This window comes from Macaca nemestrina, chromosome 7 (genome assembly GCF_043159975.1).
Source record: "Macaca nemestrina isolate mMacNem1 chromosome 7, mMacNem.hap1, whole genome shotgun sequence".
In the NCBI taxonomy this organism is placed as follows: Eukaryota; Metazoa; Chordata; class Mammalia; order Primates; family Cercopithecidae; genus Macaca; species Macaca nemestrina.
Window position 1 is genome coordinate 124,368,611 of NC_092131.1, and position 21,554 is coordinate 124,390,164.

At 36.8% G+C, this 21,554-nt stretch overlaps 1 protein-coding gene across 11 annotated transcripts in view; it reads left to right on the forward strand.

Annotated features, from left to right (window-relative positions):
• The window catches only part of LOC105491013 (S-phase cyclin A associated protein in the ER), a 560,926-nt gene that overhangs the window by 277,353 nt on the left and 262,019 nt on the right, over nucleotides 1-21,554 (forward strand). For all 11 annotated transcript variants that reach the window (XM_071100885.1, XM_071100886.1, XM_071100887.1 and 8 more), the window contains one exon: nucleotides 6,006-6,071. In XM_071100885.1, coding sequence (XP_070956986.1) covers nucleotides 6,006-6,071 — 66 coding nt within the window. The remainder of the gene's footprint in view (nucleotides 1-6,005; nucleotides 6,072-21,554) is intronic.

Sequence of the window (21,554 nt, forward strand, 5' to 3'; positions counted from 1 at the left end):
TAAAGCAACTGTAACTTTCATACTTTATTGTTAGAAATGCAAATTGGAATGATTACTTCAGAAAATACTTTGCTCATTTAAAGTTCAGAAAATACTTTGGTCATTTAAAGTTAAGTACATGCTTATTACATGACCCACTCCTAGGTAATTTATCTGTGACAAATGAAAACATTTTTCACCCAAGGACTTGTCTGCAAATTTTCGTAGTAGCTTTATTCATAGTAATCCTAATCTGGAAAAAAGTGAAATGTCTAACTTGTGAGTGGATAAACAAATTTTCAGGTGTCTGAACAGTGGAACATTATTTTTTTGTGTGCTATGTTGTCTCTTTGTTTACTTGTTTCACTGGATAAATAGTGAGGGAAATTATAATCTTTTTTTATTATACTTTAAGTTCTAGGGTACGTGTGCATAATGTGCAGGTTTGTTACATATGTATACATGTGCCATGTTGGTGTGCTGCACCCATTAACTCGTCATTTACATTAGGTGTATCTCCTAATGCTAACCCTCCCCCCCCCCTCACCCCATGACAGGCCCTGGTGTGTGATGTCCCCCTTCCTGTGTCCAAGTAGTCTCATTGTTCAATTTCCATCTATGAGTGAGAACATGCAGTGTTTGTTTTTTTTGTCCTTGCAATAGTTTGCTGAGAATGATGGTTTCCAGCTGAATCCATGTCCCTACAAAGGATATGAACTCATCTTTTTTTTATGGCTGCATAGTATTCCATGGTGTATATGTGCCACAGTTTCTTAATCCATCTATCATCGATGGACATTTGGGTTGGTTCCAAGTCTTTGCTATTGTGAATAGTGCCACCATAAACATATGTGTGCATGTGTCTTTATAGCAGCATGATTTATAATCCTTTGGGTGTATACCCAGTAATGGGATGGCTGGGTCAAATGGTATTTCTAGTTCTAGATTCTTGAGGCATTGCCACACTGTCTTCCACAGTGGTTGAAGTAGTTTACAGTCCTACCAGCAGTGTAAAAGTGTTCCTGTTTCTCCGCATCCTCTCCAGCACCTGTTGTTTCCTGACATTTTAATGATGGCCATTCTAACTGGTGTGAGATGGTATCTCACTGTGGTTTTGATGTGCATTTCTCTGATGGCCAGTGATGATGAGCATGTTTTCATGGGTCTGTTGGCTGCATAAATGTCTTCTTTTAAGAAGTATCTGTTCATATCCTTTGCCCACTTTTTGATGGAGTTGTTTCTTTTTCTTGTAAGTTTGAGTTCTTTAGATTCTGGATATTAGCCCTTTGTCAGATGAGTAGATTGCAAAAATTTTCTCCCATTCTGTATGTTGCCTGTTCGAACAGTTGAACATTATTAAGCAATTAAAAGAAATGAACTAGTGATACATTCAACAGTTTAAATGAATGGCAAGAGCTTTATGCTAAATGAATTAATTTAGAGACAATATGGTGTATGGTTGTAATAATTGTATATTCTAGAAAGCCTTACTGGTAGAAAACAGATGGCTGATTTCTAGGAGCAAGAAGTAGGGGAAGAGATTGACTAGAAAGAGACAAAAGAGAACTTTGTGGTGTAGTGGAAATCTTTCATATCATGATTGTGATTTTGGTTATACTGGGGTACATAATAGTGAAAACTCATTGAATTATACACAAATTTAAAAATTTTTATTGTATGAAAATCATATCTCCATGAAACTGACCAAACTTTTTTCAAATCATAGAATAAAACATTTTTTTGGAAGCAAGGGTGACAAAAAGAAAACATTTTCAATATGAATTGTTAGGAGTAAATCAAAGTGAAAACTATAGATTATTTGAAATTTATGACAGTATGAAACTTACAGGATGTTACCAAAGCTTTGCTCAGAATGAAATTTTTGCTTTAAATGATTTTGTTGTCAGTTGATGTAGAAATGATGTAAATAACTCAAGGAGCTAGAATGATATTGTTATCACCCCCATGGAAAACAAGATAGATGGATTTACTTAGTTTTATTTAACAGATACACATGTGACACTTACAATATACTATTTTTTATAAAGATAAAAAAATAGAGATTTAATTTCTTAAGAAGATTTGTAAAATAGCCTGCAAAAAAGCTAATAAAAAATAAAATGGAGCGTACATATATCCTACATTATGACTGAGAGGGAGTATAACCAAGATGATATTGAGATTAATAATGAGTAAATGCAGTGTACAACACTACACCAATAAAATTTTAAATCTTACCAAAGTAGACAATCATCTAAAAAACAAATCATCAGATTGTAATTGTGGCAGTATATCTGAAAGGATTCTTTCAACCTTATCTCTTGCTATTCTCACATTTTAATCTTTTGCTCTGACCAAATGGGTCTCCACAATGTTCTAAGCATAACTTGTATTTTTCCTTATGTTCAGCATTGTTTACTCAGTTTTCTCTGGTAGTAATGCCATTTCTTTTGTATTCAGAGACCCTCTGACTTTCAAGAGAGTACACATTCCATTTCCTTCAGGAAACTTAGCTGGAAATGAGCATATCACATTACTTACCTGTCACTTACTCTACCCCATGGAATTATGTTTTTGTTTGTTTGTTTGTTTTGTTTGAGACAGTCTCTCTCTGTTATCCAGGCTGGAGTGCAGTGCCGTAATTCTTGGCTCATTGCAACCTCCGCCTCCCAGGTTCAAATGATTCTCATGTTTCAGCCACCTAATTAGCTGGGATTACAGGCACGCGCCACACACCCAGCTAATTTTTGTATTTTTAGTAGAGACAGGGTTTTGCCACATTGGCCAGGCTGGTCTCGAACTCCTGACCTCAAGTGATCCACCCGCCTCAGCCTCTCAAAGTGCTAAGATTACAGTCGTAAGCCACTGAACGTGGCTGGAATTATGTATCTTTCTATGCTGTTATGTCATCTTCTTCCTTCTGCAGACTAAGTTTCTTGAATATTCTCATTATGTATATACCTTTTTGTATCCCCCCCATACTATAGTTTATGAAGAGTCAAAACTCTGGAAATAAATATTTAATTGAATGCTAAAAGTGAATCAAATGGGAGGTGCTTCCGGATGGTTGACTAGAGGCATCTAGTGTGTGCCTCCTCCACGACAAAGAACCAAAATAGTGAGTAGATAATTACACTTTGAACAGATCATCCGAGAATACTGGCATTCAACTGCGAAGTGACAGGAGACACCTAAAGCAAGCTTGTGCAATGCACATCCTGCAGGCCGCATGTGGCCCAGGATGGCTTTGAGTGCGGCCAAACACAAATTCGCAAACTTTCTTAAAGCATTATGAGATTTTTTTTGTGATTTTTTTTTTTTAAAGCTCATCAGCTATCGTTACTGTCAGTGTATTCTATGTGTGACCCAAAGCAGTTCTTCTTCTTCCACTGTGGCCAGGGAAGCCAAAAGATTGGACACCTCCAACTTATTTTCCTGTTTGAATGCCTTTTATTTCTCTTGATGATTACTCTGGCTAGGACTTGCAATATGTAGGAGTGGTGAGAGTGGACATCCTTGTCATGTTCCTGTTCTTCAGGGAAATGCTTCCAACTTTTGCTCATCCACTATGGGATTGGCTATGGGGTTGCCATAGATGACTTTTATTATTTTGAGGTATGTTCCTTCAATTCTCAGTCTGTTGAGGGTTGGTTTTTTTTTTTTTTTTTTTTTTTTAATCATGAAGGGATGTTGGATTTTATTGAAAGCTGCTTCTGCATCTATTGAGATGATCATATGGTCTTTGTTTATCAATATCATTTTTTACAAAATTATGAAAAGCTATTCTAAAATGCATATGGAGCCATAAAAGAGCCTGAAGAGGCCGGGCGCGGTGGCTCACGCCTGTAATCCCTGCACTTTGGGAGGCCGAGGCGGGCGGATCACAAGGTCAGGAGATCAAGACCACGGTGAAACCCCGTCTCTACTAAAAATACAAAAAATTAGCCGGGCGCGGTTGTGGGCGCCTGTAGTCCCAGCTACTCGGGAGGCTGAGGCAGGAGAATGGCGTGAACCCGGGAGGCGGAGCTTGCAGTGAGCCGAGATCGCGCCACTGCACTCCAGCCTGGGCGACAGAGCGAGACTCCGTCTCAAAAAAAAAAAAAAAAAAAAAAAAAAGAGCCTGAAGAGCCAAAGCAATCCTAAGCAAAAAGGGCAAAACAGGAGGCATTACATTACCCAATTTCAAACTATACTATAAGTCTACAGTAACCAAGACAGCACATGGTACTGGTACAAAACCAGACACTTAAGACCAGTGGAACAGAATAGAGAACCCAGAAATAATGCAGCACATCTATAGCCATCTGATCTTTGGTAAAGTTGACAAAAATAAGCAATGAAGAAAGGACTCCTTATTTAATAAATGGTGCTGAAATAACTGGCTAGCCATATGCAGAATAAATAAATTAGACCCCTACATTTCATCATACACAAAAGTTAACTCAAGATGAATGAAAGATTTAAAGGTAAGACCTCTAAACTATAAAATTCCTAGAGGAAAGCCTAGGGAATACCATTCTGGACAGTGGCCTTGGCAATGAATTTATGACTAAGTCCTCAAAAGCAATTGCAACAAACACAAAAACTGACAAGCGAGACCTAATTAAAGAGCTTCTGCACAGCAAAAGAAACTGTTAACAGAGTGAACAGATAACCTACAGAATGGGAGAAAATATTTCAGAAACTATGCATCCAAAGGTTTAATATCCAGAATCTATAAGGAACTTAGACAATTGAATAAGCAAAAAACAAATAAAGCCATTGAAAGGTGGGCAAAGGACATGAACAGACACTTCTCAAAAGAAGACGTACAGTCAACCAAGAGACATACAAAAATGCTCACAGGGTGAGATGCCAACTCTTAAACAATTGGATGTCATATGAACTCATTATTATTCATTCCTGTAAGGAGGGCACCTCGCTATTCATGAGAGATCCACCCTTGTGATCCAGTCACCTTTCCCTGGACCCCACCTCCAACATTGGGGATCACATTTCTACATGAGATGTGCAGGGGACAAATATCTAAATCGTATCATAGGGATAATACCATATTGAATTTTTAGATACTTGTGATACTGTTGAATGTACAATAGTCAGCACAATGCTTGGAACATACTCCAGCATGCATAATTGTTACTTTTCCCACCTTTCAGATGAGGTCACAATTACTTGCAGCTATCAAGTAGTTATTTCTCCATTTTGACATGCAAAATGTTTATATTTGTAAAAATCTTTATATTTATAAATATCGTAATATTTAGGCTGATGGCAATCAGCATACTTTAGTTGAAAAAATGTGTAATTTCATATTTTATTCCAATTTAGATATTTCTTTATTCCAAAGAATCACCTGTCTAGTTTGCTTTTTTCCTCATTAAAGCTATTGTAATTTGCATCGTTCTCACTTTTTTAGGTAGGAGTATTTTTTTTTTCACCTGTCATTACTCTCTAGATTGTTTTACGTTGTGGGTAATTTTTTCATAGATCACTGGATGAATTCTTTGACAACAGGATCCTTTGGATGAGCAGTTAACATTTAAATTGACATTTTCCTCTTTTTTTTTCTCCAAAAAGAGAAGTATACAAATTAAGTCAACATTAATGGATTGCTATAGTGAGAACTGTCTTAGATAAGTGACCAGCTTGATGACTGTCACCTACTAGTTTAGGCAAGCTGGAGCCTAGTTAGAAAGGGGCAGAGAAGTATCTCAAATTTTCTGAACCTTTGGTATTTAGTCAGTATAAAAAACAAAAACAAAACAAATCTTTGAGAATCTGGTCAAGTTATTTCCACTGCCTTTTTAGTTATTTCTAAAATTAAATGACTGTTTTTTGTATTATTCTTTACCTGTATTTATCTTTTCATTGTATAACTCTTGAGGTACATAGGTAGTCAGCCACTTCAGTCACCAAATTTAATAGGCTGAGTGTTAAATTTAATAGGGGAAAAATACAGCCAACATTTTGCTTTATTATAAAAATTAGCAGTGAAATAACTGTGTTAAAACCTTTTTTCTCTTCAGGGCTAAGGAATATGAGAGTTTAATGGAAACCAAAAATTCTGGATCTGATTCACCTTATAAAGCAAAGTGAGTATTCCACATTTTAGTTCTCCTTTTCTTCAGTCTATGCCTATAACAGAAGTGTATCTCAACCATCATGTTATGTCTGTAATTAGGTTCTTTGTTTCTGATTTCTAGAACAACATTGTGTTAACACAGTAGTATCCAACTAGAGGAGAGTTTGCTGAGGATATTTGGCCGCGCCTGGGCACAGTTCTTGTGAGCACAACTTGAGGCTGCTAGCATCATGTGGGTGGAGGCCTAGGATTCTGCTATATATTATTCAGTGTATAAGACAACCCTCACAGAGAGAGCAGTGACTTTTTCACTGTGAAAAGTACCAGTAAAAGAGTCATCTGTGCAAAATTAATGCAGGAACAGAAAACCAAACCCTATGTATTCACACTTGGGGAGTTGAACAAGGAGAACACATAAACAGAGGGAGGGGAACAACACATGCTGGGGCCTGTCGAGCGGGGATGAGAGGAATGTTAATAGTGCCAAGGTTGAGAATCCCTGTTCTAACAGATCAGGTTCTGGCAAAGCAAGGCTGTGCTGGTGCTTGCTCTGAGGAGATCTCTTTAGGGATTGTTCCGCAGGCCAGTCCGTAAAGAGAATTAGCGTTCTCTAATGCCAATTCTCACGAGATTTTAGATGAGACTTTAGACTTCACCATTGAGGTGTAAATGTAATTAAACAATAGCTAGGTAAACAAAGGCATCATCATTTTGCTTCTCTTAAAAATACTGTCAGTAGAGCTGCAGTAAGAAAAGTACTCACAAACACTATTGAAGGGAGTACAGACTAGTATGGTCTTGTTGAAAAGCAGTGTGCATTAGCAGTTTAGAAAGTCTTATTCAGATCTAAGACTGCTCAGTGAAATAGTGCAAAATGTGCTCAGATATTTATATACATAGATGACTCTTTTTTTTTTTTTTTTTGAGACGGAGTCTCGCTCTGTCGCCCAGGCTGGAGTGCAGTGGCGCGATCTCAGCTCACTGCAAGCTCCGCCTCCAGGGTTCACGCCATTCTCCTGCCTCAGCCTCCCGAGTAGCTGGGACTACAGGCGCCCACAACCGCGCCCGGCTAATTTTTTTGTATTTTTAGTAGAGACGGGGTTTCACCGTGGTCTCGATCTCCTGACCTTGTGATCCGCCCGCCTCGGCCTCCCAAAGTGCTGGGATTACAGGCGTGAGCCACCGCGCCCGGCCAGATGACTCTTTTAAAAAAATATTTATTTTAAGTTCTGCAGTACCTGTGCAGGATGTGCAGGTTTGTTTCATAGGTAAACATGTGTCATGGTGGTTTGCTGCACCTATCAACCCATCACCTAGGTATTAAGCCCAGCATGCATTAGCTATTTGTCTCAATGCTCTCCCTCCTCTCATCACCCCTCGACAGGCCCCAGCGTGTGTTGTTCCCCTCCCTCTGTTTATGTGTTCTCCTTGTTCAACTCCCCTTTATAAGCGAGAACATGTGGTGTTTGGTTTTCTGTTCCTGCATTAATTTTGCATAGATGACTCTTTTACTGGTACCTTTAACAGTGAAAAAGTCAAGAAACAATTTAATTTAAGTGCCCCAAGTTGAGGAATATCCATAACCACTTGTTGGTGTACATATGCTATAGAATGTTAATGTAGCCATTATTTGCATTTACAGTAGAAATAGTCTTGCCTGTCAAAAGATACCCATCAGCTTACTGCTTTTATTTATTATTGTTCTGAAAGTATTAGGCATTGCAATAAAAAAAAAAATACGTATAAAACATTAAAGAAGTAAGAAAATTATCAAGATTATGAAGATACTGTACATCACAAAGTCCAGGAGAATGGAGTGAAAAACTAGTAGAAGCAACAAGAGAAATCAATTCAGTAGGATGGTGGATTACCAAATTAATATAATAACAATAATAGGTAACATTTACTGAGCCATTACCTTATGCTAGACTCTATGTGTGCTAACTCATTCCTGACAATAATTCTTTGAGGTTAATTAGGGAAACTAAGCTCTAGAGAGGGTAACTGGCCTGAAGCTACACAACAGAATATCTAGCATACAAAAATTAATAGATTTCTTTGCAATAACCACTTAGAAAATATAAATATATTTACAGTAGCAATAAAAAGAAGTAAAATATTTAAGAGAAAACTTAACATATTTTTTTTTGAAGACAGAGTCTCGCTCTGTCACCCAGTCTGGAGGGAAGTGGCATGATCTAGGCTCACTGCAACCTACACCTCCCAGGTTCAGGCAATTCTTGTGCCTCAGCCTCCCACGGAGCTGGGACTACAGATTTGTGCCACCATGCCCAGCTAATTTTTTGTATTTTAGTAGAGACAGGGTTTCACCTTGTTGCCCAGCTTGGTCTCGAACTCTTGCGCTCAGGCAGTCCGCTCACCTCAGCCTCCCAAAGTGCTGGGATTATAGGCATGAGCCACCATGCCCAACTTTAAGAGTAAACTTAAGAGAAAATGTGAAGGATCTATTAAAAGAAAATCTTAAAAAGCTAAGAAGAGATATAAAAGACTTTTGGAAATGGAAAGACATCATATTCTTGGATAAAAGACACAGGACAGTAAGTTTGCTATAAATATTCCTACAAATGTAATGTAATTCCTATAAAATAGCAACCTTTTTTTCATAGATCTAAAATCATTCTAAAGAGAATGTAGAAACGTCTGAGAATTTCTAAGAAAAATTTTTGAAAGAAGGAATATGAGTTAGGACTCAGCTAATGGATATTTAATAAAATTTTAAAGCTGCAGTCACACATGAATAAAAATGCAAATTGTTGGAAGAGTGTTCTTTTGTTTTTGTTGTTGTTGTTGTTGTTGTTGTTTAAGACAGAGTCTCACTCTATCTCTAAGAGTCTTAGAGTGAGACTCACTCTAAGAGTCTCAACCTCTTCCTCCTGGGTTCAAGTGATTCTCGTGCCTCAGCCTCCCTAGTAGCTGGGATCACAGGCGCCTGCCACCACACCCAGCTAATTTTTGTATTTTTAGTAGAGACGAGGTTTCACCAGTGTTGACCAGACTGGTCTTGATCTCCTGACCTCAAGTGATCCGCCTGCCTTGGCCTCCCGAAGTTCTGGGATTATAGGCATGAGCCGTCAACGCCCGGCTGGGAGAGATTTTTAAAACAGTCTAGAAATACATCTAAATACTTGAGGAAATTTAGTATATATGACTGTGGTATATAGTATTTGCAAAAGATGGCCAGAAGAAGTTGAGCCCTTTCTGAATACATGCCCCTTTGCAGTATAACTTTGCTGTTTCTCCTATCAAGAAGTGGACTCTGTTTCCCTTCCTCTGGAACTTCTGGACCTGTGACTTGTTTTAGCCCATTGAAAGCTGTAGAAGTGATATGTGACTTCCAAGCCTTAGCCTCATAGGTCTATGGTTTCTGTTCTCACCTGCACTTTCTTATTCTTTGGTAACTGCCATGTAAGGAAGCCTGGGTCAGCCTCCTTGTGAGTGAGAAATCACGTGAAGGAACAGGCTCAGTTGTCCCAGCTGTCCCTTCTGAAAACCCTAGACAAGGGATCAAGGCCATCCAGGACCAGTTAGCACCTAGCCGGTTACGTTAGGTGAGACCAGAAGAATTACCTAGCTGAGCCCAGATCAAACTGCCCGGAGCAAATAGTTGTTTGAAGACACTGAGTTTTGAGGCAGTTTGTTTCACAGCAAGTAATAACTGATACAGTGACAAAGGTGGAATTCCAAGTCATTAGGGAAAGGATAAGATTAGCCAGTAAATGTTGTTGAATACTCTTTTCACTCCTTATTCTAGCAGTTAAATTGCTGATTAATCAAAGATGTAATGATAAAAACATGAAACTGTAAAAGCACTAGAAGAAAACAGAGGAAATGTCAAAGTCCCTTCTAAATAAACTTCTAGACACAGGAGTCAGAGAAGAAAAGACTGATGAATTTGACTCTATCAAAGTGAAAACTTTATGCTTGGTTAAATACCATAAAGAAAAAAGAGGGGTAGAAATATTTACAACAAAAATGATACAGAGCTCATGTTATATATAAATACCTTGTATAAATTAATATGAGCAAGATCATTCATCGGTAGGAAAAAATATTGGATATGATCAGGTAATACAAGGAAAAGGAAGTTAAAAGGGCCCAATTTGTTTTACTTTTGAAATTCCAAACTACTCAATTGGATTTTTAAAAATTATATTTATAGACATTTTAATGCTGTGAGGAAATGCTTATGATGATTGCAAACTTTTAATTTTGATACAGTATGAGCTTTTTCCATTAAAATCATAAGAGGCCCTAAAGGATAGTAATGCTACTTAAATTCAAATTTCTGTATACATCTTCCCAAAAACTGTATATATCAACAAGGAAAGCAAATTAAGTAATCAATACTTCATATCTATACTATATCTAGGAGACATAGATGGCTACCAATGTGTGTTTTTTTCATTTTTTAAAATGGTGATGAAATACATATAGCAAAATTTACTATCTTACTCATTATTAATACAGTTTAGTGATATTAAGTACATTCATATTGTTGTGTAGCTATTACATCATCCATCTCCAGAACTATTTTTACCTTACAAAACTAAAACTATACCCATTAAACAATAATTTCCCATACCTCCTGTTCCTAGCACTTGGCAACCACCATTCTACTTTCTATTATTATGATATTGACTACTCTGGGTAACTCATATAAGTGTAAATATACAGTATTTGTCTTTTTGTGATAGGCTTATTTCATTTATCATGATATCCTCAAGATTTATCCATGTTGCACCAAGAATAAGAATATTCATCCTTGCTAGGGCAGAATAATACTCCACTATATGTGTTGCTTATCCATTAATCTATCGTTAGGCATTTGGATTGCTTCCGCTATTTAGCAATTATGAATAATGCTGCTGTGAACATGGGTATACAAATACCTCTTTGAGTCCCTGCTTTTCATTCTTTTCTGTATATACCCAGAAGTGGAATTGCTAGATCATATGGCAGATCTATTTTTGATATTAATATGTTGAGGAACCAGCACACAGTAGCTATACCATTTTTTACATTCTCATCAGCTCTGCACAAGAGTAACAATATCTCCACATCCTCATCAGTACTTGTTATTTTCTGCTTTCTTTGATGGTAGCCATCCATATAGTTGAGATAGTATCTCATTGCAGTTTCGGATTGCATTTACCTAACAATTAGTGGTGTTGGACATCTTTTCATGTGCTTTTTGGACATTTGTATATTCTTTTCTTTTTCAGACAGAGTCTTGCTCTGTCGCTCAGGCTGGAGTGCAATGGTGGGATCTCAGCTCACTGCAACCCCCAGCTCCTGGGTTCAAGCAATTCTCCTGCCTCAGCCTCTCAAGTAGCTGGGATTACAGGTGTGTGCCACCACACCCAGCTAATTTTTTGTATTTTTAGTAGAGATGGAGTTTCACCATGTTAGCCAGGATGGTCTCAATCTCCTGACCTTGTGATCCGCCTATCTTGGTGTCCCAGAGTGCTGAGATTACAGGCATGAGCCACCGTGCCTGGCCTCATTTGTGTGTGTGTCTATATATGTATATACACATACACACATTTTTGTTTTTGAGATGAACTCTTGCTCTGTAGCCAAGCTGGAGTGCAGTGGCGCGATCTCAGCTCACTGTAACCTCTGCCTCCTGGATTCAAGGGATCCTCCCACTTCAGCCTCTCAAGTAGCTTGGGACTACAGGAATGTGCCACCAACTCGGATAATTTTTGTATTTTTTTGTAGGGATGGGGTCTTACTATGTAGCCCAGGCTGCTTTCGAACTCTTGGGCTCAAGCAATCTGCCCCACTCAGCGTGCTATTACATCTTCTTTAAGTGCTTGGTAGAATTCACTAGTGAATCCATCAAGTCCAAGGCTTTTCTTTAATGAGAGATTTTGATTACTAATCGACTTAATTATATATCTTTTAGGTCTTATATTTCTTCATCATTAGATTTTGACATATTTTGGGTTTCTAGGAAGTGGTCTGTTTTGTGTAGGTTATCCAATTTATTGCCATACAGTTGTTAATAGTACTCTCTTTGAATCCTTCTTATGTATGTAGAATCAGTAGTAATGTGCCCACTTTCATTTCTGAATTTAGCAATTAGTTTCTTTTCATAGTCAATCTAGCTAAAGGTTTGTCAGTTTAATTGTCTTATGGAAGAGCCAGCTGTTGGTTCATTGATTTTTCTCTATATTATAAAATTCTGTTTCATTTATCCCTGTACTAATCTTTATTATTCTTTCTGAAGGAAATAATAAAGCTTTGGGTTTAGCTTTGGGTTTAGATTTTTCTTCTTCTACTTTGTTAAATGTAAATGCTTATAAATGTCCCCCTTCTTTCACTGTGTCCCATACATTTTGATATGTTGTGCTTTCATTTTCATTTGTCTGTATTTTCTGATTTTTCTTTGACTACTTTTGTGATTCATTGGTTGTGTAAAAATGTGTTATTTTTCACAAATTTGTGAATTTTTCAGGTTGATTTTTTTGTTACAGATTTCTAACTTCATCCTGTTGTGGTCAGAGAATACACATTGTATGACATCTATCTTTGTGAATCTATTGAGTCTTCATTTGTTTGTTTGTTTTTGTTGTTTGTTTTTTCACTTTTAAGTTCAGGGTTACAAGTGCAGGTTTGTTACATAGGTAGTAAACTTGTGTCGTGGGGGTTTGTTGTACAGACTATTTCATCACCCAGGTATTAAGCCTAGTACTCCTTAGTTATTTTTCTTGGTCTTCTCCCTCCTCCCACCGTCCATCCTCCAACAGGCCCCAATGTATGTTGTTCCCCTCTATGTGTCTATGTGTTCTTATCTTTTAGCTCCCACTTATAAATGAGAACATGGGATATTTGGTTTTCTCTTCCTGTGTTAGTTTGCTAAGGATAATGGCCTGCAGCACCATCCATGTCCCTGCATAGGACATGATCTCATTCCTTTTTATGGCTGTATTATATTCCATGGTGTATACATACCACATTTTCTTTATCCAGTCTATCATTCATGGGCATTTAAATTGATTCCATGTCTTTGTTACTGTGAATAGTGTGGTGATGAACATATGTGTGTGCATATGTCTTTATAATAGAATGATTTATATTCCTTTGGATATATATCCAGTAACGAGATTGCTGGGTTGAATGGTATTTGTGTCTTTAGGCCCTTTGAGGAATCACCACACTGTCTTCCACAATGGCTGAACTAATTTACACTCCCACCAACAGTGTGTAAGCATTTCTTTTTCTCTGCAACCTTGCGAGCATCTTTGATTTTTTGACTTTTAAATCATAGCCATTTTAATTGGTATGACATGGTATCTCATTATGGTTTTGATTTGCATTTCTCTAGTGATCAGTGATGTGGAGCTTTTTTTCATATGATTTTTGGCCATATGTATATCTTCTTTAGAAAAGTGTCTGTTTATGTCCTTTGCCCACTTTTTAATCGGGTTTTTTTTTTTCTTGTAAATTTGAGTTCCCTATATATGCCAGATATTTTGTGGGATGTATAGTTTTCAAGAATTTTCTCCCATTCTGTAGTTTGTCTGTTTACCCTGTTGATAGTTTCTTTTGCTGTTCAGAAGCCCTTTAGTTTAATGAGATACCATTTGTCAATGTTTGCTTTTGTTGCAAGTGCTTTTGGTATCTTTGTCATGAAATCTTTGCCCATGCCTATGTCCCAAATGGTATTGTCTAGGTTGTCTTCTAGGGTTTTTATACTTTTGGGTTTTACATTTAAGTCTGTAATCCATCTTGAGTTAATTTTTGTACATGCTATAAGGAAAAGGTCCAGTTTCAGTCTTCTGCATATGGCTAGCCAGTTATCCCTGCACCATTTATTGAATAGGGAATCCTTTTCCCATTGCTTGCTTTTGTCAGGTTTGTTGAAGATCAGATAGTTGTAGGTGTATGGCCTTATTTCTGGGCTCTCTATTCTGTTCCATTGGTCTGTGTATCTGTATTATACCAGTACCATGCTGTTTTGGTTACTGTACCCCTGTAGTATAGTTTGAAGTCAGGTAGCATGATGCCTCCAATGTTACTCTTTTTGCTTAGGATTACCTTGGCTACTTGGGCTCTTTTTTGGTTCCATATGAATTTTAAAATAGCTTGCTTTTTTTTTTTTTTTTAGTTCTGTGAAGAATATCAATGGTAGTTTAATGGGAATAGCTTTGAATTGAATAAATTGCTTTGAGCAGTATGGCCATTTTAATGATATTGAGTCTTCCTATGGATGGGCATGAAGTGTTTTTCCATTTCTTTGTGTCATTTCTGATTTCTTTGAGCAGTGGCTTGCAGTTCTCCTTGTAGAGATATTTTACCTCTTAGTTAGCTGTATTCCTAGGTATTTTATTCTTTCTGTGGCAATATGGAATGGGAGTTAGTTCCTGATTTGACTGTCAGCTTGACTGTTGGTGTATAGGAATACCAGTGATTTTTGCACATTGAGTTTGTATCCTGAGACTTTGGTGAAGCTGTTTTTCAGCTCAAGAAACTTTTGGAGGGTTGGGCACAGTGGTTCGTGCCTGTAATCACAACACTCTGGTAGGCCACAACAGGCAGATTGCTTGAGTTCAGTTCGAGACCATCCTGGGCAACATAGCAAAACCCTGTCTTTACTAAAAATACAAAAAAAATTAGCCAGACATGGTGGCTTTCACCTGTAGTTCTAGCTACTCGGGAGGCTGAGGTGGAAGAATCACCTGAGCCTGGGAGGTCGAAGCTGCAGTGAGCCGAGATTGCACTACTGCACTCCAGCCTGGGCAACCAGAGTGAAACCCTGTCTATAAAAAAAAAAAAAAAAAAAAAAAAAAGGCAGCAGCAGCTTTTTGGGCTGAGACTGGGATTTTCTAAATACAGGATCGTGTCATCTGCAAACAGGGATAGTTTGAGTTTCTCCTCTATTCCTATTTGAATACCCTTTATTTCTTTCTCTTGCCTGATTGCCCTAGCCAGAACTCCCAGTACTATGTTGAATAGGAGTGGTGAGAGAGGGCATTCTTGTCTTGTGCCGGCTTTCAAGGGATATGCTTCCAGGTTTTGCCTGTTTAATACAATGTTGACTATGGGTTTATTATAAATGGCTCTTATTATTTTGAGGTATATTCCTTCAATACCTAGTTTATTGAGAGTTTTTAACATGAATGGATGTTAAATTTTATCAAAAGCCATTTCTGCATCTATTGAGATAATCATGTGGTTTTTGTCTTTAGTTCTGTTTATGTGATGAATAATGTTTATTGATTTGCTTTGTTGAACCAACTTTGCATTCTGAGGTTGAAGCCTACTTGATCATGGTGGATAAGCTTTTTGATGTGCTACTGGATTCCATTTACCCAGTATTTCATTTTGGATTTTTACATCAGTGTTCATCATGGATGTTTGCCTGAAGCTTTCTTTTTTTGTTGTATCTGCCAGGTTTTGGCATCAAGATTATGTTGGCCTTATGGGATCTGTTAAGGCAGAGTCCCTCCTCCTCAGTTTTTTGCAATAGTTTCAATAGGAATAGTACCAGCTCTTCTTTGTACATCAGGTAGACTTCAGCTGTGAATCTTTCTGGTCCTGGGCCTTTTTTTTTTTTTTTTTTTTTTTTTTTTTTTTTTTTGGATGGTAGGCTATTACTCTCTCAATTTCAGAACTCATTATTGGTTTGTTCACAGATTCAATTTCTTTCTTGTTCAGTCTTGAGAAGCTGTATGTATCCAGAAATTTATCAATTTCTTTTTCATTTTTTTCTTATGTTTTCTTCTAAGACTTTTATAGTTTCGAATCTTACATTTTTTATGTTTTGAGATTTTTGTATATTGTATGAGACTGGTGTTCAATTTCATTTTTTTGCATAAGGATACTCCGTTTTCCTAGCACCATGTTGAAGAGACTGTTCTTTCTCCATTGCATGTTCTTGGTGCCCTTGTCAAAGATCAATTGACTGTGAATGTGTGGACTTATTTACGAATTCTCTATTCTATTCTATTGGTCTGTAGGTCTATTTTTATGCCACTATCATACTGTTTTGATTAGTTTTGTAATATAATTTAAAGTCAGGAAGTGTGATGCCTCCAGTTTTGTTCTTTTTGCTCAAGATTGATTTAGCTATTTGGGGACTATTGTTGTTCCATTTGCGTTTTAGGATTGTTATTTGTATTTCTGTAGAAATGCTTTTGGAATTTTATAGGGGTTGCACTGAATATGTAGATCACTTCGGGTATTATGGTCAATTTAACAATATTAATTCTTCCAATTCATGAACATGGGGCATCTATCCATTTATTTATGTCTTTTTAAATTTCCCTAATCAGTGTTTTATACTTTTCAGTATATAAGTCTTTTACCTTTTTAATTACTAATTTTTTGTTTTTCTTGTTAATGTAAATGGAATTGTTTTTCCAATTTCCCTTTTAGATAGTTTGTTGTTTATATGTAGAAATCTTAGTGACTTTTGTATGTTGATTTTAACTTTACTGAATTTGTTTATTAATACTATCATGATTTTTTTCTGGAAACTTTATGGTTTTCTTTGTGTGTGATTTTGTCATATCCAGTTATTTTACTTCTTTCCCAAATTGGATGCATTTTATTTATTTTTCTTGCTTAATTGCTCCAGTTAGGAGTTCCAGAACTGTACTCAATAGCAATGGTGTTAGTAGGCATCCTTGCCTTGTTCCTAATCTTTCAGGAAAACTTTCTATTTTGCATGAGGTCTGGGGCTGATTGTGGACTTGTGTGATAGTCATGCTGGATTTCTTGAGGGACATGCGTGGTGGTGCTGGCTGGGGTGACATTAGGGTGTAGAGGATGGTGGGTGACTCAGCTGGGGTTTGGGAAGACATAAACTGTGGGGTCAGTGATGTTGAAAGCTGGGAGTGGGCACACAGGGCTATGCTGGTACTGGTTTTCTCAGTTGCAGAGTCTCTTGGGGTCCAGAGTCTCTTGGGGTCCAGAGTCTCTTGGGGTCCAGAGTCTCTTGGGGTCCAGAGTCTCTTGGGGTCCAGAGTCTCTTGGGGTCCACAGTGGCATCATGGGAGGGGAAAAGTAATTATTTTAAACTATGTCAGAGCATTCCGTTCTTACCAAGCCCTGCCCTCAGGAAAGAAAAAGCTATTTCACCAGAGTCTAACCTTCTGGGGTTTTATCATAGCCAATTCTACCTGGTCAAATGGGAAAACCCAACTCTTAAACATTCATTAGCCATGCTCTTCCACATAAGGGGAAAAAAAAGAGAAGCACTGGTTAAAGTAACAGTCAAGCTGCATAGGCTCACCAAAAGAGTGAAATCTAATCATAGAATTATAGAACATTTACCCTGCTTTCACCTCTTACCATGATTTTACTAAAGGCTTATTTACTACCATAGTTCCATTTACCCAGTACATCATGTCCATCGTTCAAAAAACTGAAAACTGACAGGATATACTAAAAGGCAAAAAATGCAATTTGAGGAGACTGAACTAGCATCAGGTTCAGAGTCAAATACAGCAAAAATGTTGGAATTACTGGATCAGAAATTTAAACAACTATGAATAGTATGCTAGGGCATTAATGGAAAAAGTGGACAACATGCAATGACACATAGATAATATAAGCTGGGAGATAAAATTTTTTTAAGTGAGACCTTTTATCAAAGATCTCATTCTGTTGCCCAGGCTGAAGTGCAGTGGCATGATCATAGCTTACTGTAACCTCAGCCACCTGGGCTCAGGCAACTCCCAACTCAGCCTCCTGAGGAGTTAGGACTACAGGCACATGCCACCATGCCCAGGTTTTTTTTTTTTTTTTTTTTTTTTTTTTTAAAGAGACAAGATCTCACTATATTGTTGCCCAGGCTGATCTTGAGCTCCTGGCCTCAAGCAGTCCTCTTGCCTCAGCCTCCCAAGGCACTGGGATTATAGGTGAGAGCCATTGTGCCCAGCCCAATATTCTAAGAAACAATAAAAATAGAAATGCCAAAATTTAAAAACACGGTAACGGAAGTGGACAATGCTGTTGACAGGCTCATTAGTAGACCAGATAGCTGAGGAAATAATTTCAGCTTGAGGATATGTCAAGGAATACTATATGGAAGTTACTATATGGAAGGAATAGTAACTTCCAAAAGTGAAAAGCAATTTAAAGAAGACTGGGGAAAAAGTGAACAGAGTATCTAAAACCGTGGGACAACTACAAAAAGGTATAACATACATGTAGTTGGGATATCAGAAGGGAAAAGAAAGTGTGGAGGAACAGAAGCAGTATTTGAAACAATGATGACTGAGAATTTTCCCCAAATTAGTGACAGACACCAGATCCTAGATCCAGGAAGTTTGGAGAATAGGAGAACACCAAGCAAGATAAATGCTTCCCCAAAAAAATAAAAACAAAAAATTCTACCTGTGAGCGTTATCATATTCAAATTGCAGTAAATCAAAGAGAAATGAAAAATCTTGAAAGACACCAAAGGGAAAAGAAGCACCATACCTATATGGGAGCAAAGATTAGGAAAAAAACTCACCAACCTAAAATTCTGCACTGTGCAAAGTTATACTTCAAAAATGAAGAAATAAAAACTTTTTCAGATAAACTAAATTGAGGGAATTTGTTGCTATTAGACTTGCCTTGCAGGAAATGTTAAAAGAAGTTCTTTAGAGAGAAGTTAAATGATACAGGTCAGAAACTCAGATCTGTATAACAAAAGGAAGAATTTTGAAGAATGAATAAACATAGATAAAATAACATATTTTTCTTATTAATTTAACAGATAACAGTTTGTTCAAAACAATAATAGCAACAATGTTTTCTATTATGTATGCTTATGTGTTGACCCTTAAACAGCATCAGTTTGAACTACCCAAGCCCAATGATGTGCAGATGTTTTCAACCAAACAGGGATTGAAAATACAGTATTCTCAGGATATAAAATTCATGGATATGGAGGGCTGACTTTTCATATTTGCAGATTCCAAGGGGCCCACTGCAGGACTTGAATATGTGCAGATTTTGCTTTACATGGGGGTCCTGGAACCAATCTCACACATATACCAAGGGATGACTGTATATTTATTTCTAAGTGAAATGAATGACAGCAATGATAGAAGGGATAAGAAGGCAGAATGAGGAATATTTTGTTATTATAAGGTACTTCACAGCACTACCTGTGAAGCAGTATAGTGTTATTTGAAACTGGGCTTGGAATAATTATAAATGTGTACTGCAAACTTAGTTTGCAACTATGAAAGTAGAAATAAGAAATATACAGTCATACATCACTTAACAATGAAAATATGTTCTGAGAAATGTGTCCTTAAGCAATTTCATCATTATTTGAACATCAGAGTATACATACACAAACCTAGATAGTGTAGCCTACTATCCACTTAAGCTATATGGTATGGCCTATAGCTCTTAGGCTACAAACCTGTATGCCATGTTACTGTACTGAATACTATAGGCAGTTGTAACAAAATGATAAATATTTGTGTATCTAAACGTAACTAAACATAGAAAAGATACATTAAAAATACAGTATTATAATCTTTTGGGACCACTGTCATATATGCAGTCTGTCAGTGAAACATCCTTATACAGCATATGACTGTAATTGATGTGCTAAGAGAGAATATGTAATCATATAAAATGCTAATTTAAAACCATCAAATAACCAGGCTAAATAAGAAAACTCACATACATACGTTAGATGGAGAAAAAACTTATTTGACAACATCCATCGCCCATTCATGATGGAACACCATTGTTCTTATTTTGGAATATATATACTGCCATTACTTTTTAAATAAAATGCATAATTTTCAACTTCTATTCTGTGTATCCACATTAACATTTTCTTTAATTCTCAATATATTTTTTTCTTTGGTTTTTCTTGCTAGTATTAGAAATTTCTTCTGTTGTTTTTTTTTTTTTTTTTTTTGAGTAAACTTTTCAGAGGTGGTTTTTTATTGGTCCTTTCCAAAAATTGCTTTAAAATGTATAGATTTGATCTTTTTGTTTTCTATTTTGTTTTCACTTTGACTTCATTTCTTCTTTTATCCATCTTATTGTGTTTTCATAGAGAGTGTTTTTGTTTTTATTCATCTCCACATAATTGGTATTGATTTTATTTTGAATCCAAGAGTTATTTAGAAATATTCTTAAAAAATACTCTCTGGGTGGGGCGTGGTGGCTCACGCCTGTAATCCCAGCACTTTGGGAGGCCGAGGTGGGCACATCGCCTGAGGTCAGGAGTTCGAGACCAGCATGGCCACTATGGTGAAACCCTGTCTCTACTAAAAGTACAAAAATTAGCCAGGCATGGTGGCAAGTGCCTGTAATACCAGCTACTTGGGAGGCTGAGGCAGGAGAATTGCTTGAACCTGGGAAGTGGAGGTTGCAGTAGGCTGAGATCGTGCCATTGCACTCCAGCCTGGGTGACAAGAGTGAGACTTCATCTAAAAAATATATATATATGTGTGTGTGTGTGTGTGTGTGTGTGTGTGTGTGTGTGTATACTTTCCAAGTATACTATTTTTCTATTAGGTTTGCTTAATTTTAAGTGTATATGTTGTTCAGTGATTTCTGCCTTTGGAATTTGGGATCTTCTTCCTTAATACAGTTTACTAATTGTAACTATTCCTTATTTTTTGAAAAGTATGTTATATGTTTGGTACAAAGTGTGTAATATCATTATAGATATTTCTGTATTTTTTCTAGCATTTTATTATGAAATTTTTCAAGAATTCAGAAAAGTTGGAAAGAATTTTACTGTGGAAACTTATATATCCTCTACATATATTCTGTAATTATTTACTATACTTAATCACATGTATTCATTTTCCATCCCTTTATCCATTATCAATCCATCAGATTTTGATGCATGAAAGTAAATTGCATACATCAGTGTATTCTTCCCCCAGTATTTCAACATGCATGTTATTAACTGAAGTTCATTATTTGTTTATCCTTGTTTGTGTGTTTGTTTTGAGATAAAATTTACATGTAACAAAATGCACAGATCTTAAGGGTGACATTTGATAAATTTTGACAAATACATACACTGAGTATTTTAAACGTGTCTCAAAATTTGCACAGTATCATCATCCCAGAAGGTTATTATATATCCTTGGTCAAACCCTTTACTCCCACCCAAGAGGTAACCACTATTCTGATTTTCTTTCATCATTGATTAGAATGGCCTGTTGTAGAACTTGTCTTTCACCACAGATGAGAATCGTCTGTTGTAGAACTTTCTATAAATGTAATCAAATAGTATGTACTCTTTTATATAAGCCTTCTTTCATTCAGCATGTTTTTGTGATTCACCCATGTTGTGTTTATCAATTCATTCCTTTTTATTACTGGACAGTACTCCTATGAGTAAATGTAGCCTTGATTTGTTTGTGTATTCCACTAATGATGGATACTTGGGCTCTTTCTACATTTTGGAAATAAATTTTGGATATAAGTTTTCATTTTCTTGGGTGAATACCTAGGCATGAATATGCAAAGTCCTTTGATATGTGTA